This window comes from Polypterus senegalus, chromosome 3, assembly GCF_016835505.1.
Source record: "Polypterus senegalus isolate Bchr_013 chromosome 3, ASM1683550v1, whole genome shotgun sequence".
NCBI classification, from domain to species: domain Eukaryota; kingdom Metazoa; phylum Chordata; class Cladistia; order Polypteriformes; family Polypteridae; genus Polypterus; species Polypterus senegalus.
The window spans coordinates 197,186,089-197,213,134 of NC_053156.1; the positions used below are offsets into that span (position 1 = coordinate 197,186,089).

The 27,046-nt window shown below is 36.7% G+C and overlaps 1 protein-coding gene across 1 annotated transcript; it reads left to right on the forward strand.

Annotated features, from left to right (window-relative positions):
* glo1 (glyoxalase 1) lies at positions 1-26,051 on the forward strand. The gene is made up of 6 exons (XM_039748353.1): positions 1-186; positions 2,384-2,466; positions 9,420-9,560; positions 13,399-13,466; positions 16,958-17,047; positions 25,564-26,051. Exons 1-6 carry the CDS (start codon positions 109-111, stop codon positions 25,653-25,655), a joined length of 552 nt encoding a protein of 183 aa, XP_039604287.1. The 5' UTR covers positions 1-108; the 3' UTR covers positions 25,656-26,051.
* Positions 26,052-27,046: the final 995 nt, after the last annotated feature.

The window sequence follows — 27,046 nt, forward strand, 5'->3', positions numbered from 1 at the left end:
CACGCACACCAACTCTCCAATTGATTACTGACGCAGCAGAAGACGTCGGGGCTGCTTTTACACTTTTGAGTTGAAGGCGGCTTGCCATTTTTTGGAAAGAATTTCAGTATGTCAGACGAGCAGCTTCACGGACTGAGCGATGAGGCGGCTGAAAAAGCTTGCAAAGATCCGGATCCTCTGACAAAGGTTAGAAAATGAGTTATCAGATCTGGGACTGGCCTGTACTGTACTTCTAGGCCGGGAGTAAGGTTGGAGGAACCGTGTGCTGTTAATGTTGTCTGCCAGATTCTCGATAGGAACATCTCTTTACCTTACGATGTTTGCAAATAAACATAATACAGTTTTACCTGTAACTTGCATCATAGCACCTAACTTTAAAAATGGTAGAACTTGCTTCGCACTTCATATCAGCATAACACAGCTGGCACGTCTCAACATCAGAAACATTACCTTTTTGAGAATTTGCCCAGTTCACTTCACCCTTTGGAAAGATCAGCTGTCAATTTTATTTGTCTGCCCTCCACTGTAACCGGATTTCTAGTTTTACGTTTAGTACACTGTTGTACAGATATATTTGTAAGTATATATTTACGCATGGAAAGTTTGAATTTTAAGAAAGACCACGTTAGTGTCTTTCTGCAAAAGTAGTCGGTAATAACAACTATTGTCACCTGACTTCGTGCTGCTTTGAACAATTAAAAACTCAATATTTTATTTCTGTGCACCATGTATGTATGTTTTGTGACACAGTGGGAAGAGGGAGCCTGATAGGCGTTTAGACTCTTGTTGCTTCAGTTGTTATCGACGATGGTACTTGACGTTCGTTCCATGCTTTGTGTGGAGTTTGTGCTAGGTACTTTTCCAGTATCTGTATGGGTTTTCTCTCCCACATCTCAAAGTTGTTTGCGTTTTGTTGATTTGCAACTAAAATTAGACTTGGACGAGCGAGTGGGTGTAGGCCAGTGATTTTGGGTCGGGGACTGGCATACCATGTTCTAGTCTTGGGAATGAGTTAAAGTCTCTCCGACTCTGAACTGAACACTGCCTGCTTTCTGAAAATGGATAGATGGGAATAATTAAAAAAAAATCAATTAGTAGTATTCCCAATAAAATGAATTTGTCTGAATAAATGTTTTAAATGTTATTTTTTGGATCTGTTTTATATGACTTTTGTATTGGCCTTAGTAGCTTGAATGTGATTTGGTATCTTCTGAAAAAAATCGTGATTCCCCTTTTAAAAGAGAAATTGTGTGAGGAAAAAAATACATTTTATTAACATTACATATATACTGTAGTTTGTTTGTAAGCATCTTTTGAAGTACTGAATATCAAATTAATGCAGGGCATGAGACTACCTTTACTCCTGCTATAGTACATACAGTACCAGCCCCTTTCTTTTTCCTGTTCCACAGTAACTGTACTAGCACGGAAGTCACTTTTTTGTGTGACCCATTCCCACTCAGTATTCTGTGATTAACCAATATAATAGTGTAAGTGGAAATCTGATAGAGTACATACATAACCAGTACATGATATATTTACGTCAGACCAATTTGGAGCATAAGCATACACACTATATTCAGTACTGTATGAACAAAGCATAAAAGTAACCAACAGAGACCACCTGCAAAATACAAACCAGTAAAATGCTTTTGCAAATTGATTTATTTCATGCTGGCAGACAGATGATAATATGGCTGCAAATCACTATGATACATATACAAAGTTGACATAGCATGTACAGTGTATATACTTGTATTACCACTGCTGTATATAAACAAATCAACAATATGAACTTCAAAACCAATTATTATTATGGGCAACAGCATGTGACTTACAGCTTGTTTTTCCCATCATATACAGTATATGCATTTGTATGTATTCTTGTTCGTCCATATAATATATGCACATGCCTAGTTAAGTCACAACAGATCAAGTACTGCATTTGTTATATGAATTATTCTGAAAATTGGAGTCACCTCCTAGATAGGTTTATGTGTAGGGGGTTGACAACGAAGGAGTATGTTTAACTGTGGTGTTGGAATAAGTTGGTAGCTAGTGAGATTTATGGTTAAGGAGACAGAGGATGCTGGTTTAAATTTTAACATTTGTTTGCATTTTGAGGCTTAGCGGTCATTTTCTGTGCTTGTGCTGGATATACTGTACTTTATATAAGATTTAGTTATTGAAATAAGTGAGATAAAGAGCATTGTGCTTGAGATCTTGTTCTCAGACACAATGCTATTTTATTGTGTCATGCCAGATTACACTGTTCAATTTTTTTAACAAAATGTTAATATGTTTCATTGTCCTGCTGACCAGTCTGTCCTTATAAGCACATAGATTCTAACTATTGTTGAAACTCTTCTGCTGTTCTCCACAGGACTTCATGATGCAGCAGACTATGCTCAGAATTAAAGATCCAGTGAAATCATTGCACTTCTATACCAAGATCCTGGGAATGACGTGAGTGTTTAGAAATGGTCTTTAGTATTGGACGTTTTAATGTAGCACAAAAAATTCATCCTGATTCTCAATGTATAACATAAAGAATCAATTGTGCAGCTTCTCCGCTAGCATAAGGAAGCAGGGCATTAGCATAGTTTTAATTCTACTTCTGTCTTTGTTGTGGTTAACCACATAGTCAGCCTAGTTCTGTTTTCTGTGGTCTCATTTATAAAACTTTGCGTGGATTTCAATATGAAAATATAAGTACTCAAAAAAAAAGAGAAAATTGTGTACACCAAAATAATATATGATGTAGAAAACCTAGCATATGCATATATTTTAAGTAATTTACCCTTTATAAATCACAATTATCTTCTAAATGTGCGTACATGAATGTGTCTTGACCCCCACCCAATTGCCACCCTGAAACGGCCATATAGGAACTATGATGACCCCCCGCAAACATATACAGTCACAATGCTGCAGAACTTCATTTGGTGGTAGAGCAACTTCCCTCCTGATGCATCGAGGCCCTGCAAACCTGCATTTAAGAGTATCTATCTGTCTGTGCTCCACAAGTGAGTTCTGGCACTCAGGGAGATGTGTAAGGCACCTGCCTCTGAGCTAGTAGTCATTATCACCTGGAACATTTAATGATATAATTGCTGTTACAATGAATAGTATCGGCCATATGAAACACTGAGGGTTCAGCCATCACATCTGCCAAAGCTACTGTGTCTCAAAGTAAATGAATCATGGGTTGTTACGGGCCACCAAGCCATGACATTGTTGAGTCTTGTCTTGGCATCACAGATGACTTGCATGTTAATTGAATGCAACTCATTACAGTTAACAAAAGCAGCTTCATTCTTACTGGGTGCCAATATGAGTGTAGTAAATTGCTCAGATTACATTAGGAAAAACAGATACTTCTGCAAGTTGCCTTTTTATTTTGGCAAAGACATGTTATCTCTTGTGTTTGTAGTACATTTAGACTATATGAAAATTGGTTGTAGCATGTTGTCAGTCTGTTAATGGTTTCCAGCTCCGTGGCCATGATGGTCTGAAGCTTGGCAGAGATATTCCTTACCTGTTGGCCAGTTTCTTGAGAAGTGACAATAGGCAAACTACAGTACATAAACTGACAAAAAAACAAAAATTCGTTCTGTGCAAATATGCTGCTTTGGCCTTCTTTAAAAGGGAAATAAAATAGAGGTTGTACATCATATTCATCAGTTTTCAGACATAATATGTTAATGCACATTCTAATAATGTCTTGGTGACATTATTTTGTGCACAAATCATCATTTAGCTGATTTGGCTCCATTTCCCTACATGATCAAGGGTTTTGTCATCTCAAAGTTTCTCTAAAATGTTCCCTATTGATGGGTTGGTGTTGCCTTAAATATATGCATGTTCTCCCTTCAGGTGTTGTTTTTTTAATATATACTGTATATCTTAACATTTGCGTGGAAAGCTGTGTACGCACATTCTGGGCCTCTATTTCTATATGCACAAATTTTACAAATCTGATCCCTGATATTTATGATGCCAGTGAAAAAATGCCCTTAGTGATTCTTTAAGTGCAGGGATTACAATGCCTTTTGAGATAACCTTACTCAGAATTTTATAGGGTGGTGCATTCTGTTCATCCAAAGCAGCATTTTTTTCCTCGAGAGTCACATATATGCTAGACCCATGCATTTTCTGTCCCCACTTGATGTAAGTTTTAGGGTGGCTGTTAGTGGTTAGAGCTTATCTCGGCACATCTGACTGAAGTCAGAAATCAACTGTAGACAAGAATCTAACGCATTTCTGGGTATATATACAATTACACAACCACACTTACTTATATTGGGGTGACCTAATAAACTCTACACAAACATTTTTAAGTTTTGTTGCCAACCTATTTAAAAAGTTATAATAGATATTTTAAAACATATTTCTAAAAATATTTATATATATATGCTTCATTTTAATTTATTAACTGTACTAGCTTGGAAAGAAAAACAAAACAAGACAATTTATTTACAAAGAATATATTCTGAAACCTTTTTCAATAAACAAAAAAATTCAAAAAATAAATTTAAATTTTTTCTGCCCAGCTGGTGAAGTTCTGCATGCATCCTAAGCTTCTTAAAGATTAAAGCATCCTCTTTAATGTCCGTAACAATATGAAAATTACTTAGAAATTTTAGATTTATTGATAAAATACAGAGAAACTAAATAAACAAACATATAATAAAACAAGGTTCAGAAAGTTACTGGACAAAGTCACGGATGCCTTATAATACTTAATGGCTACACTTTTAGAGACTGAAGTTTTTTAGTCATTTGCCAGGTCATTATATATATATATATATATATAATATATATATAAACTGAACAACTTTGCCACTGATCAGAGCTGTAGAGTTGTTTGAAAAAGTAGTTGCGAATATGCATCTGACTTTATACTCGTAAAACAAGGGTCAAATACTCAGTTCAAAATATTAGTTTGAGCTGCTTTGGGCATTCCATGTCAAAGTACCTAAACTAATACAGCCGTTGCAGCTTACCGTATATCAAACTTCTCCGATACACCATATAGATCTGCAATCTGTCGTATTTTTAAACCGCATAACAGAAGGTGTTCTATTGACCCAGCTGGAATGTCAAAGGATGGACGTCCAGAGCAGGGTACTGCATCACCTGAACTGGAGTGTAGTAGAGTCCGTTCCACCTGTTCTTCGATAATTTCAAAAATAGTTTCATCTATATCGGAGTCTAAAAGGGCCGCCAACATTGTAATTTCTTCCGATAAATCTTCAATTCTCTCTCTGAAATACGTAATATCTTCGTCAGAATCCATTTCATCGGCAGTAGTAAGCATTTTTCTAATTAATTCATGTGTTATCGATTCACCAATCAGTAACTAGAGGGCGTGTTAGAGCCCACCCTCTCAACTTTGACGAGTGAAAGTGACAGTTTTATTTCAAGTCGTATTTCATGACGGTTTGCAGGAATGTTACGGACAAAATGAAATAAATAAATAAGCAACGAAAAACATTTCATGACACATTTATTTATTTATGCTCACATTTCACAGTTCGTTTATTTATTTACGCATTTATTTATTTAATTTTGTCTGAAATATTCCTCCATACATAATGTGTCACCCGATGAGTGTAAAAGCCACCACTGACCTTTTAATGAACCAATAGTCTGATCATGTGCAGGAGTGCTTTTCACTGTAAATACTCTCTTGTGGTGTTTGTGGGTTGATGTGATTACAGTAATCCCTCGCTATATTGCGCTTCGACTTTCGCGGCTTCACTCTATCGTGGATTTTAAGCACATCTAAATATATATCACGGATTTTTCACTGGTTCGCGGCTTTCTGTGGACAATGGGTCTTTTAATTAATGGTACATGCTTCCTCAGTTTGTTTGCACAGTTGATTTCATACAAGGGACGCTATTGGCGGATGGCTTAGAAGCTACCCAATCAGAGCATGTATTACATATTAACTAAAACTCCTCAATGATATAAGATATGCTTCCTGCACGGTGCTTGATTGTTTGCTTCTCTCTTATCTCTCTCTGCCTGACAGAGGGGGTGTGAGCAGAGGGGCTGTTTACACAGAGGCTGTTTGCCTAGAATATACAGACGCTCCTCTACAAAATGCTGCTTTATCGTGGTGCTTCTGCATACTTAAAAGCACGTATTGATTTTTTGATTGTTTGCTTTTCTTAGCGAGCGCTCTATCTGACATTCTCTGCTCCTGACGGCGCTCTTTTGAAGATAAGATATGTTTGCATTCTTTTAATTGTGAGAAAGAACTGTCATCTCTGTCTTGTCATGGAGCACAGTTTAAACTTTTGGCTAAAGGGTGTTATTTCATGTCTAGAGGGCTCTAATAATGTTAACAGGGTGGGAGAGTTTATAAGGGCTTAAAATATATAAAAATAACCATACAAACATATGGTTTCTACTTTGCGGATTTTCACCTATCGCGGGGGGGTCTGGAACGCAACCCCCGTGATCGAGGAGGGATTACTGTATACAGTTTGTGCTGTGTGTTTTACAACATAACACAATGGTCGTGTTAGCTCTTTTGACACAAATAGGTAATGACAGGCAATGCAAGGTGTACATTTTTAGGAATTATAATTAATTTTTGGCTCATGATGATAACGGGCTCATTGGCAGATTTAGACTTCTTAGAGCTGTTCTCTTGGAGTTTTGTGCTGACTTGGAACCTTCATCAGAGATGCCATCATGCAGAAATCACACAGTCCTTGTTCTGTTAAAGGTTTAAATAACTTTAGGGTATATAGTGGCAGCATTAAACTTGATGATAATCTGGATTCTTGCAGCCCTAAATTGTGTAATGCCATCTATATGGGATGGAACAATTAAGAGGCTACACAGATACATCCAATTGAAGGCCTAGATCAAAAGACTATTTGCAATGATTGCTGATTTTTATAAAGTAACCAGTGTAATAGACTTCACATACATTGCAATAAAGGCACCATGACAGAATAAATTTGCTTTTATAAACAAAAAGCATGTTCATTCATTTAACAACTAATATGTGATGCTCAAATATATGTCTGACAAATATTGTTGCGAAGTGGCCCAGCTGAACTCATGATTCCTTTATGTTATTAAACAGTAGTGTGAGAAGCAGACTTCAGAGTCAATGCTATATGTGATTTAAGTAATTTTGCCATTGCCAGTTATGTTGTACAACTCACAGCACATCCTTTTTTAGATAAAATAAAGAGGCTACATATTAAGGCAATTAACATTATGCATTAGGGGTTATCAACCAAACTGAAGACAAATATATTGAGAAAACCTGTAAGTTAACTGTAATGTAATTGCTTTAAGAATAGCAAAATGTGAAGGACGTGTCATTGAGATGCACAAGGAAACAACATTTCATTGTCCTGACCCTGGAGTTTCTAAAATGCCAACACCAAAAAAGTCTCTGTAGAATTTGTGGATGGTTGAAGCCATTTCTCAAGCTAAATTCATATATTATGAATTTTTAGCGTATATAATGAACTTTAGCGTAGAAAGTGATAATGCATATTTCTGAGTGTATGCTAATTTTTATACAGTACATGAGGTGCTTGGTGTGTTGATTTTTTTTTTTCTTTTTTGATTCAATATAACCACATGATGCCAGACTACACACCACATCTATTATAATTGTTAAAATTGGCGTGTCTGTTTTCTTAAATTTGTTTGTTTAGTGGCTATTAGGACCGTCAAAATATACAAAAAGTAGGGTTCAATTACTCGTGTTAAAAATAAGAATATATTCAAATGTATGTTAAAAGTTCTAAGTACTACTACATGTTCGTTTGTACTTAACATGCCTTTATATGATTCATTATTATTATTAATTTTCCTTTTTTGCTCTAAGACATACAGCACTTACGACTTGTGCACCGACATAGCCTTCACTTGAAAATATGGCCCTTCAAAATAATAGGATTTTCTGTACATGGAATGTCAAATGGAAAAGTGGAACCTTGATATTTCACATGTCTGTAATGCATATAAGAAACTCGTACAAAATCACTCACAATTACTTAAACATGTTAAATTTATGCATTACTTTAGTCCCTGCAAAGACCACCCCCGCCCCTTGCCCCAGTTAACTCAATGGTGTGCCTTTCTGTATTTTATATAAGTTGAGGCCAGGTGAGTCTTAATATAGTAAATATTGCATTGTAATAGTCCTTAAGTATTCCCTCCTGTCTTCTCCTTGTTTAACAGCAATTTAAAAATTCTGCTACTAAGTAAAACATAATTCTCTGCCAACTTTTTAAACAAATCTCAAGAGATGTAGGCTATCTTTTTTTTAAAAAACAAAAAAACAAAACCAAATAAAAAAAACAGTTTATGGGAGGTAGATTCTCACAGCGGTAGTCGTACAGTAACAAATAGGATTAAACTAAACAGGATTATTTTCCTACTTATACGGAAACCATATTTTATATTTATATTTGAACTGAATTATAGCATGATATCGAATCAAATATATTTACTTCAATGCCATAGAAAAAGATGTGCGATACATGGAAATATTTGTTTTGCTGAACATATTAAATAGAAAACCATGGATGAACATACATTTAACTGTTAATTTTTCACTGTGCCTGAAGTGAAAACATGTAAGTGCAGGTACTCTGTTTTTTTGTCAGCTTAATGGTCCTCCTCCCAATGCATTGCAAATATTATATGATTTCTTAATTGGGTCCACTTCGAAATTTTGATTACTATGATATACGTAGATGAGACAACTTGGGGATTGGGGCTCCCTTTCAATGTCAGAGTGAGAGATGCGAGTACAGCTTGGTGAAAAACAGTATAAAGCTGGTACGCCGTATCAGTGTGTAGCAGCCCACATCAAGCCCTGATCTTTAGTAAAAAGATAGAGCATTGGTGTCTCTCTTATTAAGAAATCAGTTGGCCGCGTTGTTCAGAAAGTGCGTATTGGAAAATGCTGTCAGTTTCTTCCATGTTATATTACTTTAGGAGTGTTGTGGAGATATCTTTGAAGGTATCCTCAGGCTCTACAATCTCTCACAATATGCATTATATAAAGTTTGTGCTGTACTATGATTAGACATTCTTTACAAATACTGTCAAGTCTCTGATTAGGTATTTTATATGCTTTCCTGACAATTGGATTAATTTGGTTATTATGAAAAGCTGGCACATAATGAATGACAACTCTTCTGCTATCGACGTAGTTGGGAAATACGTTACAGTGAGAGGATTATGCTTTAGATAAGATTCTATAATATGCACAGTAGCTCTCATTGCTTTTACTTTCCATACAGAGATTTCAGGGCCTTTTCATATGGTTTTTTTTTTCTTCAGTTCATGTGTATAGAATTTACTACAGGATACATATACAAATCACAGTAAATTTAACAAACTTTAAAATGTGCCTTTTTCTTCCTTAGTTTGCTTCAGAAGTTCGATTTTCCATCAATGCGTTTTTCTCTGTACTTCATGGGCTATGAAGATAAGAAGGATATTCCACATAAACTGGCAGAGAGAACTCCATGGACTTTTTCTCGTCCAGCCACCCTAGAACTGACACAGTGAGTTTTTTCATATTTGTGAGATATAGGCTACTTTGGCTTTTGCTGTAAATGCTATACAATATTCTATGGGGGTTAGGATAATGTAATAGGAGGTGTCAAAGTGAAGCCATTTTGACACTCCTTTATTAATTCTTAATGGCTGGTCAAAAGCCCTACTCTATGGTTCTATATGTATGCTGTAGATTCTTTTTTACAGTAGGATATATTGAATGAAAAATTCAAATTAACATTCAAAATTAGATTTTGTGACATTTATGTAGAGGAGTCAAGCAGCTATTTTTTAACTTGCATTCATTTGTACTGCATGGGTAATATAAGATAAATATAGTTATAAAATAATACAAATACAGTAATTAGTGTAAAAGCATATTAAATAATTAGCATTATTACATGAAAACTTTTCCAGTATGATATTAAAACATAAAATAGACAGACAAATAAAAATGAGTTTTGTTCCTATGCTACTAAAGCTTATAAAATGTGATTTAATTTCTTTAAAAGGAAATCTGTCCTTTTTATACTTTACACGTTACCCATCCAAATGAACGAGTGCATAAAAGAATGTTACAGCATAAGAGCAATAAAACAAAACAGTAAAAACTGTATAAACAGCAATGCAATAATGCCAAAAAGGTATTATAAAAGGATAGAAAATAAATTACCTTTGCTTATAGTTAAGGATGGCTACATTTACATTCAAATGAGAGTTTAATCAAGAAACAAACTTAGAAAAAGGCCATCTTAATTCGATCAAATCTTAGTAGCTGTGCTAACTTTAATATAGTATATACTGTATATATATATATATATATATATATATATATATATATATATATATATATGACAGCAATACACACACAGCACACATATATATATATATATATATATATATATATATATACATACTGCTCACAAAAATTAAAGGAACACTTTAAAGAAACACATTAGATACATCAGATCTCAATATGAAGTTGGATATCTATACAAATAACGACAGGGCAATGTCTTAGGAACAAAAGGATGCCAAGTCTTTTAATGGAAATGAAAGTTTTCTGCCTACAGAGGGCTCAATTGTGTAGACACCTTAAAATCAGAGTGAAATGAAGATGTGGCAGGCTAGTCCATTTTTTTCAAAAACTTAATTTCTGCTACTCAAAATGCTTTTCAGTATCTTGTGTGGCCCCCACGAGCTTGTATGCATGCTTGACAATGTCGGGACATGCTCCTAATGAAACGACGGATGGTGTCTTGTGGCATTTCCTCCCAGATCTGTATGAGGGCATCCCTGAGCTGTTGTACAGTCTGAGGAGCAACCTGGCGGCGCCTAATGCACCTAAACATAATGTCCCACATGTTCTATTGGGTTTAAGTCAGGGGATCGTGAAGGCCATTCAATTGTTTCAATTCCTTCATCCTCCAGGTACTGCCAGCATACTCTTGCCACATGAGGCCGGGCATTGTCGTGCATTAGGAGGAAACCAGGACCTACTGCACCAGTGTAGGGTCTGACAATGGGTTCAAGGATTTCATCTCGATACCTTATGGCAGTCAGAGCACCATTTCCTACGCAGTAGATGTCTGTGCGTCCCTCCATGGATATGCCTCCCCAGACCATCACTGACCCACCACCAAACCTGTCACGTTGAACGAAATTGCAGGCAGCATATCGTTCTCCTTGTCTTCTCCAGACTCTTTCACGTCTATCACAGCTGCTCAGGGTGAACCCGCTCTCGTCTGTAAAAAGTACAGGGTGCCAGTGGCGGACTTGCCAATTCTGGTGTTCTTAAGCAAATGCCAGTCGAGCTCCACGGTGCTGGGCAGTGAGCACAGGGCCCACTACAGGACGTCGGGCCCTCAGGCCATCTACATGAAGTCTGTTCCTGATTGTTTGGGTAGAGACATTCACACCAGTGGCCCTCTGGAGGTCATTCTGTAGGGCACGAGCTGTGCTCAGCCTGTTCCGACTTGCACAAAGGAGCAGGTATCGGTCCTGCTGATGGGTTGAGGACCTTCTACGGCCCTGTCCAGCTCTCCGAGAATAACAGCCAGTCTCCTGAAATCTCCTCCATGTTTTGGAGATTGTGCTGGGAGACACATTAACGCTTCTTGCTGCAGCACGTGTGGATGTGCCATCCTGGAGAAGTTGAACAACCTGTGCAACTTCTGTAGGGTTAAGGAATCGCCTCATACTGCCAGTAGAGATAATTACTCAAGCCAAAACTAGCATGAGTGGAAAACCAGCCAAAAAAGATCAAGAGGGAGAAACTTGAAATGACCTCCACATGTAAAACCAGTCCTGTTTTGAGGGTTTTCTAATTGTTGCCACTTTAGTGCACCTGTTGTTAAGTCCATGAACACCAATACAGCTGAAAGTGATTAACAATGACCTCAGCTGCTTAACCAACCAGAAAATTATCAGACAGGTTTAATTGATTTCATGCCAGGCCCAATAAAAAAAGTGTTCCTTTAATTCTTTTGAGCAGTATATATACCCGCGCTTCGCAGCGGAGAAGTAGTGTGTTAAAGAAGTTATGAAAAAGAAAAGAGAACATTTTAAAAATAACGTAACATGATTCTCAATATACAGTAATTGTTTTGTGAGTGTTATGAGTGATGCTGTCATCAAGGATTTGATTATCATTATTTATTTTAATCAGGTTTGTATTTGTAGGATGTGTTGTGTTCAAGTTACATTCCGTGTTTGTCAATCATTGTAAAGATAACAGGTTTCATTCATCAATTCGTCTCTTACTGCATCAATAAACAGCTTATCTTCCTCTTTATCTGAGACGTGACACACTGCATGCACGGGTTTTTTTTTACACTGTCTTCCTTTAGCGGGACATTGACTTTTCCACCGTGTGCTTTGTTTTCAGTAGCTGCACTTATGAATATGCTTGTATGTATCACACGCTTCATATTTTTTTGCTGCCTTCTCAATTGTGTAATTCGGTTTTGTTCAGCACTCTTTGGAACTGTTGCTTTTTGTCTGTGCACTGTGTCATTTCACGTGAGCCGCTCGGTGTACATGCATCGAAGGTTCCCAGCTGTGCTGTGCCATCTCGTGCAATGTCCACGGCTGTATTTAATGTTAGTTAAGACCCTGCAATTAAAAATTTCTCTCGCAGTTTCGCCGAGTTTGTGCCAAATTCCACCCTGACCATGTCATCTTCCTCTGCATAAGCACAGTCCTTCACCCGTGAATATTTAGCGGCAGTGTTTCTATTGGATTGCCGCTGACGGACGGCCTTATATGGGCAGGCACTAAATTACGCCTCCCACGGGCATCGAGCAGAAGTCTATTATAGTATATGTACGAAAAAATAGGTTCCAGTTATGACCATTACGCGTAGAATTTCGAAATGAAACCTGCCCAACTTTTGTAAGTAAGCTGTAAGAAATGATCCTGTGAAATTTCAGCCTTCTACCTACATGGGAAGTTGGAGAATTAGTGATGAGTCAGTGAGTGAGTGAGTGAGTGAGTCAGTGAGGACTTTGCCTTTTATTAGTATAGATTGGTTCTGAAATAGTTAGAGACAATACACAAATTAATTTTGAATTCATATCTGCCTGGTACATAAATGATTATTTTTGAGGAAAGTAAGGTCATAAAATGGTTGTAGTAGTAACATTATTAAGTATTTTCTACAGTTGTGTTCATTATTTGTGTGTTTTCGTTTTTCTATGAGAAATTTTTTTACTCAAACTAAAATTTTGTGTGCACAACCATACATTTGAGTTCCTGGATCTTTCCTGGTCTAGTTGCTGTTGTACTGTTTTTAATGTGTCGTAAGTGAGAAGAAAGTGAGATTAATTCTTGTTTCCTTCTTTAAAGTAATTGGGGCACAGAGAATGATGATGGTAATACCTATCATAATGGCAACTCTGATCCAAGAGGTTTTGGTACGTAGTTATTTTATGTATTCTTTTTGTTTAAAGTGAACAGCTTTTTATTAGACAAGTTTTCAAACATGAAACCTTGTACAAGTTAGTGTGTGTATGTGTGTATATAATGTAAAAATAAGAACAAGTAAGGTAATTCCAAAGATATTGGACTCATAGTGGAACTGCTTCTCATTAGCAATATGTGCAGTTAGTTATGTCTTTTTGATAAAAGATTGCACTAGATATATAAATATATTTTAAAAATTATATAGAAAATGTGACAGGGATTGTGTTTTTTTCCCCTTCCTATTTACCAAACAAGGACAAAATAATGAGAATGGAGGACCATTTTTTACAATTATAGTAATAGTTTTCTGTATTAAGAAAAATTTTCTAATGTTTATATGGTATGAAAATTTTCTTTTAATGTGCATCTTCATCCCTTTGTCCTAGTTGTAGGCTATGTTTTTAATTAACCACTTATGTTCTCCATCCTTATTTCCTTTAAAGGTTTCAAATACCTTTATAACATTTCCATATAATTCCAGTTTACTCTTAAAATATTAAATCCTTTCAATTTTTCATCACAGCTTTTACCTTGAGTTCCTGGAAGCAATTTGGTATCCCTTCCTTAAACTTTTTCTAGCGCTGTTATGTCATTCTTTTACTCATTCAGTTTTAAAAAATAATTGATTTTTCCATTTGATACTTACCCAGAAGACAGTTGTGTACATACTAAAACATATGCAAGCAAAACAATACAGCCAATTTTAAGTATAGCATTTAATGCTTGTTAAATTATTTATTGTATCTAAATTTCCTTCCTGGTAGTATAAATGTCTATAAGTAAATATTTTGTGATAAATGGGTGTCCTATGTGGATCTAGTAGATCATTGTTCCATGAAAGGACTGGCTTGGGGCATTCAGATTTTTTCTGCGTGAGCAACAACTTCTAAAAACTAACACTAGTATTAGACATGCATTTCTATACATAGGAAAAAAACAATCAAACTTAATGATTTACTGTATTGCATATTTAATGTTAAGTATTGAAAAATTAACTGATACATTTTTTTTCTTTATATAAAAAGCTTATTTCTACTGAAAATTTCACTGTATATTATAATATTTTCTCTTCTAATCTTTTCTGTCTACCATAATCTATAAACTCTATCAACATTAACAATCTCTAAAGAATTTAAAGAGTTTTAATTCTCATCATGTTTTCCATGGTTTTTTTTTTGCGATTTTTTTTATTTTGTTTTTATGTTGTTCATTAGACTAAATGTTCTTTCACAGTTATCCAGTTGAAGCCTGAAATATACCACAAATGACCAAAAGTGAAAATACCGTTTTGAAGTGAAGTAATCCTGTTTCTTAGTAAATGTTATCATATTTGAAAATGTCTTTACAGTTCCAGTTTCTAATTTCTCAATATTCAGTATCTTAAACCATGGTTACTGGTTACAAAGATCCTTTTGAAACGAATTGTAGTCTTTCTTCAACAGAGCACTCTGTTTGAAGGCCAGTCTATTCATTGTCTCAAATTTAAATGAAAAACTTTCCAGATTTGCAAATGTAGAAAACATTCCTTATCAAAGACAAACCAATCTTTCAATTCTTCATCTGGAAAGTGATTTCAATATGGTCACATGTACAGCAGATAAAAGTGATTATTTCTACCTGAAAATGTCGCTTGTCTCCCAGATAATGTGACCTAAGATTCTTGATTTTTGCTTTGGCAAACTAATTTTGCATAAGTCTTCCAGTTCAGGTAGAATACCATTAAATATTTTGATAACAAAACGGTGTTCTGCATTGTTTAACTTATCTAAGTAAGCATTGTGAACAGGATCATTATATTCTTCAACTAAGTGAACAAAGGTTTATGAATGTATTCACATTCATTCCTATACTTAATGCATAAAATTACATACAATTTTTTTCAACTGCTCATGTCAGTTGATTCATCGACTATCAAAGTATACTAGGCTGATTTCCTAATTTCATTTAATGGTTTGGATTTGATTGTTGAATTTATTCACTCAGTGAACTTAAAGGCATATGTCTTTCTTAACCAATTATTTGGTATTTTCACGTATTTGGCAATATGTTCATGAATATCCTGGACCGCCAATTTAGAAGAATATTTCACAGCCAATAATTGTTATCTATCAAACCCTTTAGCTTGTCAGGTGTTGCTTGCTTTCAAAGCATAACTTCTTTTCTGTCTCTAGGTTCTTATTTAGATTCTGTTAATATTTCTTCAACAAACCTTTCATTTGAATTTTAAGTTTTGAGATTTCTGGCTCAAATGTCATTTGAGATGGTCCTCTTTCTAGATGCTTCATGCTTTTACTGGGGCACATTTGTTAAAAAAGCCTGCTTTCAAGCACATTTTCGAAATTACATCATCTGTCTCAAAGTAGTTAATAATTTCTTTCAGAATCACATGTTGTCTGGCACTATGCGTCAAGTCTAATTCAACAAAACATTCCGTGACTGATTCTGTCTTAAACACTGTTTATTATGTGTATTGGTTGAACTGTTATCAGCTTTCCATTTAGACATGGTTAAAGTGAAAAAAAAAAACCCAACTGCATAGGCCATTTCATATAGCACAGTTTTGTTTGGAACTTGTTTAAATTGGGTAAGCAACTGAATTCGTTAATTTAATTTTATTTTTATAGTTTATTTTTATTTGAAAGTTGGTTCTTTTTGTGAGTGACCATGCAAAATCTGTGAGCATTGCTTCTGCACTACACTTGACATTGACAAGCTAGGCCATCTGCTCTTCACACAAATCAAGATTTAGATATGCTGTCTTCTAGAGAGCTTTTTGAACACAAGCAGGTATAAAAGTTTTGGCTAGCTTCATGACAGTCTTGTATACACTTCCTGTAGGCGGGTGCTGTTAAGGAGCCTATGCCTTGAAATTGCAAATATAGTTAGGCTGCTGTATACTAGTGACTCGATATTCCTGACAATATATTTTGGAAAGGTTCTTTCTCATTTTGCTATTATGAGAAGTCCATCCATCCATCCATTTTCCAACCCACTGAATCTGAACACAGGGTCACGGGGGTCTGCTGGAGCCAATCCCAGCCAACACAGGGCACAAGGCAGGAACCAATCCTGGGCAGGGTGCCAACCCACTGCAGGACACACACAAACACACCCACACACCAAGCACCAAAATAAATGGAAAGGTTTGACATGACACCAATTTGTTGCTGTTTTCCTCTTTATCAGCTCAGTCATTGGGTGTACCATTTATGTTTAGGGACTACCATCCTGACCATAATACTGCTTGTGCCCAAGTGATCATTCAATAAGTGCTTTTAGGTTTAGCTTCATACCAGAGCTCTTTATCTGACTGTTAAATTTTGAATTGCTTACTTATTAGATAAGATTACCTTTTTAAGAATCTTTCAAGTAATAATACAATCACCAATAATAATTTGAACTGGTATATGATTTCTCACAAATCTGTTTTTTTGTGTGGCAGGTCACATTGGGATTGCTGTACCTGATGTCTATGCTGCATGCAAGATGTTTGAGGAACAAGGTGTTACCTTTGTCAAGAAGCCTGATGATGGTAAATATAATTTTTGAAAGTAATGCTGCTCCCCAGGTTTGAACTTTTTTGTGAACAGCTTAAAACATTCATTTCAAAAACATGTAATAATGGTTTGAAAAATGGATGAATAAAAATGTGCTATTTCCAGCTCAAATGTAGACAATTAGCAGGCTTTTATTACTATAAGTAATTTTCAAACAGTACACTGTTGTGGCTAAGGCCTTATTTGAATTTCCTCATGGGATTAATAATCTAATGTAGACGTTAAACCTCAAACTTATTGTATTATACCGAGCAAGTCAGTTTATTTATATTGTGGTAACAGTGGGAGAAAATCAATGTACATTTTTTGTGTTAGCCCTTTTTACTTGTAAAAAATCTGACATTCTGTTAAAAAAAAGATGCTATATAAAATATTTGATCATCTAGGGCAATTCATACTAATTGTTTCTATAAGCAAATGGTATACTTACGTACCCCACAGATGTTGTTTTGCTGCATCTTGTATTCTACCTTCTTCCTGTTGGACTCCTTAGCCTGTCTTAGTTGAACCTTAAGATCTTTCTGTACACTCCTCAGCTCTTCTTGGTCCAAATTTTTTTCTTGTTAAGAAACATCACTGGTAATCCTAGGCTTATTATTAGCAAAGCAGTGTAGTGTTTTAAAAGAAACAACAGTGTCCATACAGAGATTCAGATAGATGTATGTTATCTTAGTATATACAGTATGTAAAGTTATAGTTAATATTACCCTTAAAATGCATTCTAAATGGAAAAAAAACTTTATTTTGTCTTCGTCAGCCATAACTCAAAAATGACTAATTTTATAGTTGTGTGACTACAGTCAACAAGACTGGGGGCAGTACAGTGTAAAATTGGATATGAATCCTATCAACTTTGGGGTGTTTGTGATATGAGTGAACAAGTGAATTTAAGTAGATCTCTGGAATGTAATGGATGAAAGCAGATTCAGAAACTTGGTTGGCTGTATGCACAGAATCATAGTAAACAAGAAAACCAATAATGCATCTTCCATTAACTTGGCATTAATGTTTTGAGGGAAAAAAATGAAAAGTAATTTGCAAAACATTTTAAATCGGTCACATTCACACATACAGCTCAGGAAGTTGCCAAGTTAAAAGGGATTGGGGCATTCCCAGTTACTGATGAGTGGACCACCTCACCTTTTGGTTTGCAAGGTACACTCCTCAGCCTTTGAAGGAATAGAAAAACAGAAAGGGCAGTTCTAAAGTACATTAATCACTGGTGATCCACAATTTTATATATAAAAAAGTAAGTACTTCCCAAAAAAATGTTTTTTCTTTTTTAAAATTCATGGATATATCAAGATTTGATCTTCATTTAAACAGAATGTGGCAATGTAATTGGAAGGGGTGAAAATTTGACTTTGCAATGATGTATTCAGTGAAAAATGAACAGAAATACCATTTCTATGTGTAGAAAGAGTAAGTACCTTCTTGACTGTTATACAGTAGCTCGCATTCGCCCCTTTGGCAGAAACAGCTGAAACTAGGTGTTTCCTGTAACTGTGTACCACTTTCTGACATCGGTTGGGAGAATGTTTTTCCCACTTCTCCATGTGGATTTTTTAAGCTACAAGATGTTTGAGGGGTATATTACATGCACAGCCTGTGTCATAATGCCACATTTCCTTCTTATTAGCCATTACTTGGTGGATATACTGCTATTTTTAGGGTTATTGTCATGTTGCAAGGTTGTCTTTTGGTTGCGCTTCAGTCATTTGACAGATGTTCTCACATTATCCTTAAGCACCCTCTACTACATGTTGGGTCTGTGGTGGTGAGGTGCCCAGGCCATGATGCAGCACAAACTTGAATATTTCCACCACCACATTTTACACCTGGTATCAGATTGAAATGCTGTTTTAACCAGACATGTTTTTGGATACCTTGGTCAGATGTGTCTGTCTTTGTCTTGTTTGTCCACAGCATATTGCCCCAGAAGTCCTAGTCTTTGTCTAGGCATATATAGGCAAACATTAGTCTTTCTAGACAGCCAGAGTTTCATTCAGGCACACCTCCCATATAGATGTAATTTGTGCAGGCTCTTTTTAATGATAGACTCATGCACTTTGATATCAGCAATCACAATGACTACCTGAAAGTCTCGTGATAAAATTCTGGGGCTGTTGGAAACTTCTTTTAGCATTTTGCATTCTGCTGTAGGGATGAACTTGTTGGGGCAGCCTGGCCTGGACAAGTTGGCAGTTATCTGAAATCTTCTCCACTTGTAGATGATCTTCTGCACAGTGGAGTGAATGATTTCTAGTTGTTTTTAGATCTTTTTAAATCCCTTCCCAAACTCAAGGCACTTGTGGTCTTCTTTCTGAAACCCTCAGTGAGCTCCTTCAATCTAGGCATAGTGATAACACAGACATCAACAACAAAAATCAAACCAAACTAAATGCCTGAGGTTTAAATAAGACAGGTTCTTCCAAAATTCTCTCTAATGATGATCTAATCATTTGTATCTAAGTGTGATTTTAGGTATTTTAGATAGTGATAAAGGGGTCTACTCACTTTTTACCATATGCAAAATTTGCATTTAGATTTATTTAAATTATACAGTGGAATACAAAATGTAAATGTGGCATGTTTATTATATTTTGAAACCTTTATCTGTAGATATTGTTCAAATGAAGATTAAATCTTTATATAGCCACATTTCATGGAGTGTATTTTTTCATATGACTGTAGTAGCAAAGGAAGACAAAAATATGGTGACATGAAACAGAATTAAAGTTACACTGATGCTGGGCAAAGCTTTCTTCGAGTCATCCACTACCAATTTGTCCACCCCTACTTCTTAGTTTTTTTATTTTTCCCTTCTCTGTCTCTTTGTGAAATCACTATTATCATCTTTGTCTTACCATCCCATTGGGCTAAGCACTTTATGTCACATATGAAATACAAGAATTTGGGTGATAACAAAACTCACTTATTTTGCTTGTATGACAAATTTACAGGCATTTAACCAGGACAACTTACAAAAGTGCTCAACATAATTAAGTAGTTGTTAGACTGGGTACTGCTCTGAAACAAGTGCTACAGGACTAGGTTACAAAATCGACAACTGAAAAGGAAGCGCTCCAAACCAAACACAGCAACACAAGACTAGTCACCCTTTTAGCTATGAAGAGCCTTACATCAAAACCTTTAGCGGTTAGAAAGATATTCACAGCACAAGTGTGTCTTCAGATGCTTTTTACTATAAACACAGTGATGGAGTTGGCAGTTCAGATGGAGATGGGCAGCTGAGCACCAATTAGGAGCTGCACATGAAGGGTCTGGATTGAAATTTGTTACCATATAGAGGTGGTATTACCAAATAAGAGTTAACGTCCCGAGAACTACCCTGTGGGCAAGCATCAAGGTTTTGAACTTGTTGTATACTGCTACAGGGAGCCAAGGTAGTAATCTGAAAAATCGGGAGTGGTCTCTCCTAGACTTTCTCGTATACTCAGATATGGAGATGGATATTTGAGGAGTAAACTGCAAGACAATGATTATATTTTTATATTATGTACATTAAATCAAATTAATAATATATTGAAAAATTATTATAAAGGTAAAGTTGAATAAACCTGAAAGTTGAAATACCCCAAAAGTTGATAGAAAAATGACGTTTTGTACCTAATACTTGTATGCACAATTTAGTTGACCTAAGTGAAAGCTTACTCAAGTTATCATGTTTACATACACACACTCACACACAGACACAGAAACGTAATTCCAAAAATGGTATTTTTGGACTCTGGGAGGTCTAAAACGTCAAGATTCATCAAAATCTCAAAATGGAATTTTTGGAGGATTCCAATACTTTCCCTATACTTCATATACGAGAAAGTAAAAAAAGGAGTGACATGCATTTGTTAAGGCTGGTTGAACACAAGAGGTACCACTATATTGTAAATGTTCTGCAGTGGCTTGGTAGAGTATTCAGGCATCCCTACCAGTAAAGAATGATGATATAAAGGACTTGACAGAACAAAGACCTGTACCAGAAGTCATGCTGTATCAGATGTGTCCTGATACTGCAAATATTCCACGAAGTGAATCTGCATGAATGAGAGGCAGATGTAATGTGATCAGTGAAGGATAGCTGGACATGAATCAATGAATCATCACAGTATTCTTAGTTTCAAACCGTTTTATGCAGATCAAGGTGGGGAGACAAATTCTAGTAGCTGAATCAAGGGAGCATTCAATACAATGTAGGAACCAAATCTTGAATGGAGTACCAGTCTACATATAATTTAGGTAAGAGAAGGCTGCTTAAGTGAAGGGCATGTTATTTAAAAACATACTAGCTTTAACAAAAATAAAGTAAATTCTGTGATGCCTTTGAGTTTGCCTGACATGAAAATATACACATGTGCATACCTGCACTGCAAAATATGCAGTGTTAAATAGACTCTTATAGTATTGATTTAACTCTTAAGTGTATGTGTGTATATATATATATATATATATATATATATATATACACACACACACACAAACACACAAACACACAGTATGAACATTGTCGTTGACACACTCTTTTTATTTACAGACCTAATTATTACTTCCGCACTGGTGATTTTGCAGTGGGGTCTTTCACTTCTCCCATGCTGACGTTTATTGCAAATTTTATCCTTCTTGCTACATCCTGTTTGAAGAAATAAGAATGTGCAAATTACAAAAACATGCAGTGTCTAGGCCAGAATTCAGAACCTTTTGTATTATTGTGGATCTCCAAAAAAAAACACTGTTTAGAACAGTAGGTTGAATGACCAGTTAACTTCATATATAATTTTGGGGATATGGGAGGAAAACCCATGTAGATATCTGGAGGATATGTAGATGTGACACAATTAAGTCACTCCCTTACCATGCCATCCTCTTCACATAATATTGTTGCAATAGTTGTGTAAATAAGAAAAGGATGGTCAGCTGCTTTTCAATCAGTGCTTATAATATATATTTTCCACTACCACAAGGTACTAGGTAAAACCAGAACTATGCACACTAGTAACCTAAATTCTCATGTCTTTCCCACCCTTATAAGAAAGAGTACACATGACAATAAACTTGAGCTTTTATGTTAAAGCAGTCATTAACTGTACATTGATAATGTATAATTTAGGCTCACATCATGGTGATATTTTTTTACAGTATACTTTTAGGTTTTTTTACTGTTAAAAGTCTGCACAATGCCCATTTCTTTAAACTTGTTTGTTACATACCTTTATAATGATGGATACAAATAATTTCATGCTTCAGACTTGTCAGGTGAAGAAGTATTTGCATTTGTTATGTGTTTTTAAATGCACGTTCTGTCTGTTGCCTAAGGCCGGATGTTATACTTCACGTGACGCGATGCATGCTGCAGCGGACGCTCCTGCTACGCAAGCGTTGTAGTGTTCATACTTGCGCACGTACTTTACGTAAATCTGGAGGAATCCACCAGATGGCAGTGCAAGATATTATCACGGTGAGAACATGTTTGGCTTCTCTGTGTTGTGAATTGCCTAGAACACCTATTAAATTCTGATGACACCTTACCGCAATATCTCTGAAAAGGATGTGTATTGATTAAATCCATCAATCCAGGGATGTGTCCATTCCAGTAAGCATTGGGCACAAGTAAGAAACAGTCCCTTGACAAGGCCTCAGCTCATCGCAAGGTGAATACAAGCACACACATACACTAGCGTCATTTTAGCGGCACCAAATCCCCAAATCTGCATATCTTTGGAAGGAAACCGGAGCACAGTGTGGGATACAAGCAGGAAATACCAGCAACATAACTCCCTGCGAGACAGCAGTGCTATCGCTCCACCACCGTGTGACGATGTGGGTTCAGGCTCCACACTCCCTTTGATATTGGAAGCACATGAACCCAACACCGTCGATAATGTTGCCGAGTGAGCTAGTCAATGGAGGCAATAATTGAGCATCTTAGCAAGGGGAAGGTAAAAAGTGCAGAAGTGCTTTTATTAAAAACAGTCAACAAAACAAAAACAGTGCTCAAATAAATAGTGCAGTACTTCATTGATAAATAATCCATAAAAAGAACACGTGGGGGTTAAAACCATTGGAAAAAAAACACATTCCTTTAAAACGTGAGGTTAAAATCTTCTCTTGGAAGCAGTCTTTAAACACTAACACAATCCGGTGCCTATTTTCTGTATGCGTCTCACCTGCTTATCCCGTTTGGGCATCGCAGCAGGCAAGACGCTCTCTGCAGCTGCCCTCCTACATCACACATTCGAGACTGGAGACCTCCCGATCCCTGGCTTCGGTCTGGCACTCATCCCAGTCCCCGAGACTTGATTACCCTCAACGGCCAGGTCGCCCACGTTGGGGATTCCATCACCAAGTCTCCCGACTTCCGCTGCCTTTTCCATGGCCTCTCTGCGGCCCGTCGCTTTCACCTTGTCACTCCCGCTACCAGATCACTCAGCGGGAGCGACATCTACACAAACACCTGGGTGTCGGCCTAACACCCAGCTTCCTCGCAGCTGCCCACGAGCGCTCGATCGCGCGCTCACCACACGCTCCGCGTGTCCGTCTCTCTCCTGCACCGCTTGCTTCCACGCTCCCTGTAACCTCCGTCCTCTCCTTTCCTTTCTCGCCGATCGATTCTCTCCCCATTTCTATTCCCCTCCGAACGTTTCTTTTTTTTCTCCCCAACCGACTTGCGCTTCTTTTAAAAACGTGAGGGGCCATCACAGCTGCAGCATTAGCCACGGGAGCAATCACGAATGTGGGCAGTTCCTCACCTGTGCACACGGTGAGAAACGCCCACATCGACGACTGCCCCGCGGCTCGCTACAACAACGCCCCCCTCACGAAGCCGCCTCGGGTGCGGTGATTATTTATTTAAAATCAGTGGCCTTTTCTCCACGAGCTGTGGACCCATAACACCACACACCGTGACACCCCCATGTGTGTAATTATTCCCCCATGTGTGTAATTAACAGTATTCATTATTTAAACGAAATTATATGTAAAATGTAACATACACACTTTAATGCATTTCATCATGAAAGTGATATCAAGTATAAATCTAAAGTTTCTAAATGTGCAGAGAGTTGGAATATCATATATTTAATTTGTTCTGTGTGGCGATCTATTGCTGCTTTCCGCTGCTGTCAGGTCCAAGAAGCTCGTAGCGATTAAAAACTGGGATGACGTTTACGATGGTCTGCTTTAATGATAAAGTAAACTACGAGGTTAAGGTGGACATTTCGAGATTAAAGCCGAAATGTCCACTTTAATCACAAAATACACGTTTTCACCGTGTCCTTTATTTTTTTCTCAGTGGCTCAAATATAACGCCATACATTATGTTGCTGTTGTTAAGTTGCAAAAATAAAAAAATAAAAAAGACGACACAAAAGATGGTATGTGATATGTATCGTGTCATTACGTTCGGGAACTATCTACATGTGACAGAAAGCCTCTATGCAGATCCTACGGGATGAATGCTTCGATGTGGTGAAGCAAAATGCCGACATACAGATGCATTCGTGGTGCTTTAATATTCAAGCGTCGCATATTCCCGATCGTAATGACACGATACATTTTAAAAGTCTCACATACCATCTTTTGTGTCGTATTTTTTTATTTTTGCAACTTAACAACAGCAACATAATGTATAGCGCTATATTTGAGCCACTGAGAAAAATAAAGGACACGGTGAAAACGTATTTTAGGATTAAAGTGGAAATTTCGCTTTAATCTCGAAATGTCCACTTTAACCTCGTAGTTTATTATTAAAGCAGACCATCGTAACCGTCATCCCAGTTTTTAATCACTACGAGCTTCTTGGACCTGACAGCAGGTAAAGTAAAAAAAATGAAAAATAGACTGCACAAAAGATGGTATGCGAGACTTTTAAAATGTATCGTGTCATTACGATCGGGAATATGCGACGCTTGAATATAAAAGCACCACAAATGCATCTGTATGTCGGCATTTTGCTTCACCACTTTGAACCATTCATCAAACAGCAAAGCGCGCACATCGATCCCCGAAGGATCTACATAGAGGCTTGCTGTCACATGTAGATAGTAAACAGAGACTGTGACGTCACGTTCCGACTTTTAGTACACTGCGCCCCCCGACTTTTGCTGGTACTGCAACTCACGCACGCGTCGTGTTAATTTCTGAGGACCTGCTCAGAGGACGCGTGAAATGAACGCTGGGAACGCGTGGCAGCCATGATGCGGGCGCGTACGCATTCTGAGCGTGAAGTATAAATCGGCCCTTAGGCAGCTGAAAATAGCCTGGGAGAAGTACACCTTAACATTGACAAACACACTATAATGTCTATTCATCCATTTACCAAATACATTTAAACCAATCTAAGTGCTATTGAGAGCTAGACAATAGTGGAATTCAGGTTTGATGTATATGTTGACAAGTTTTAAACATTTTGTTAAATATGTGGGTGGTTTACCTTTCTTTCTTAACATCTCTGTTCTTTTTTTAATTTTTTGAATAGGTAAAATGAAAGGCATTGCCTTTATTCAGGACCCAGATGGCTACTGGATTGAGATTCTCAGCCCTAATACTATGCTTTCCATCACATCTTAGAAGGAGGAGTATAATAGTGTACTAAGTGGAGTACAGAAGAAGACCTGAGGATTTAAATGACTGTATGCAGTATTCTAAAGTTGAATTAATCATCTGCCCACCCCGAAATAATTATCTCTTATGAAGTTGCACAGAAAAACACCTCCGTCATGTGATAAACAACCAGCTGAAGTTAGATGGATATGTAACCAAGTGGCTACCTCGATGCTTTACTTGGAAAAAGAACATATTTTTGAAACTATGGCCTACCTGGCTGAAGATTTAGTAAATTCTAATCAGTTTCAGTTAAGCCTTCATAACTTTTCTGTTTACCCCTGTGGTGCTACTTTATTTTAATAGTAATATGTTAATTGGGGTGTTTCTGTATGGCAATAAAATATTGTCTGTGTATTTTGATATCCACAATGTTCTTTGAATATATATAATATATACAGTAATCTCCATTTGTTAACCAGGGTGGCATGGTAGCACAGTGGCTAATACTGCTGCTTTTCATAGTGTTTGAATTGCTATACCTGGTTGTTTTCTGAGCTGAGTTTGCACCTTCTCACTGTGTCTCTGAGGAACTCTGGTTTTCATCCCACATCCCAAAAGACATAAAAGTTAGGTTTGTTGAAAACTAACTTGGTTCCTTTGTGTATGTGAGTGGACTAGTGCCCTAGCTAAGGCTAAAGCTTGTTCCTGCCTTGCACCCACTGCTGCTAGTATAGGCTCTTCCTCTGAAACCATGAATTAGATTAAGTAGATTTGAGAATGTTATGTTATTTTCTAATCTGTTTATCTATTTAAGGCTCACACATGGCCAGCACTTACCTTGGCAGGATATATTTATTTTATTTTTAATAGTTTTGAGAAGGGGAGCCTTGCTGACACCAGTCATTTGAAGTAGGGCCCTGCATACATCTCAAAAATAAAAACAATGCATACAATAGATTAAAATACTTTTTTGGCTTAAGAAAGCCTGATGCTTCTTTAAATACAAAATATAGCACTGAGTTCAAGAAGAATATTCAGTAATAAATCAGTGTGGTGTGATAAATGGCATATTTGGATTTAAACATTATGTAAGAAGCATTCATAAAAATTATGTCGCCATAACCAAAAAAATCACTGCTCACGGTTAACAAAAGCAGGATCATTCTCACTAGGTACTCATATTGTTATGAATGCTGACAATTGTCCCAGTTATATTAGAAAAACTGAGTGGCTCTTGGGAGCCTAAATCAGCTCATAAGCTGATGGGTAAAAAAAAAATCCAACCTATCTCTAAAAACTCGATCATTTTGCGTATGGCCATTTACATAGTTTTCAAGCAGCACCAAACAAATCATATTGTGTCAAATCATTAGGCTATAAATAGGCCAGATGGTATGATATTTAGAGCTTTCTGT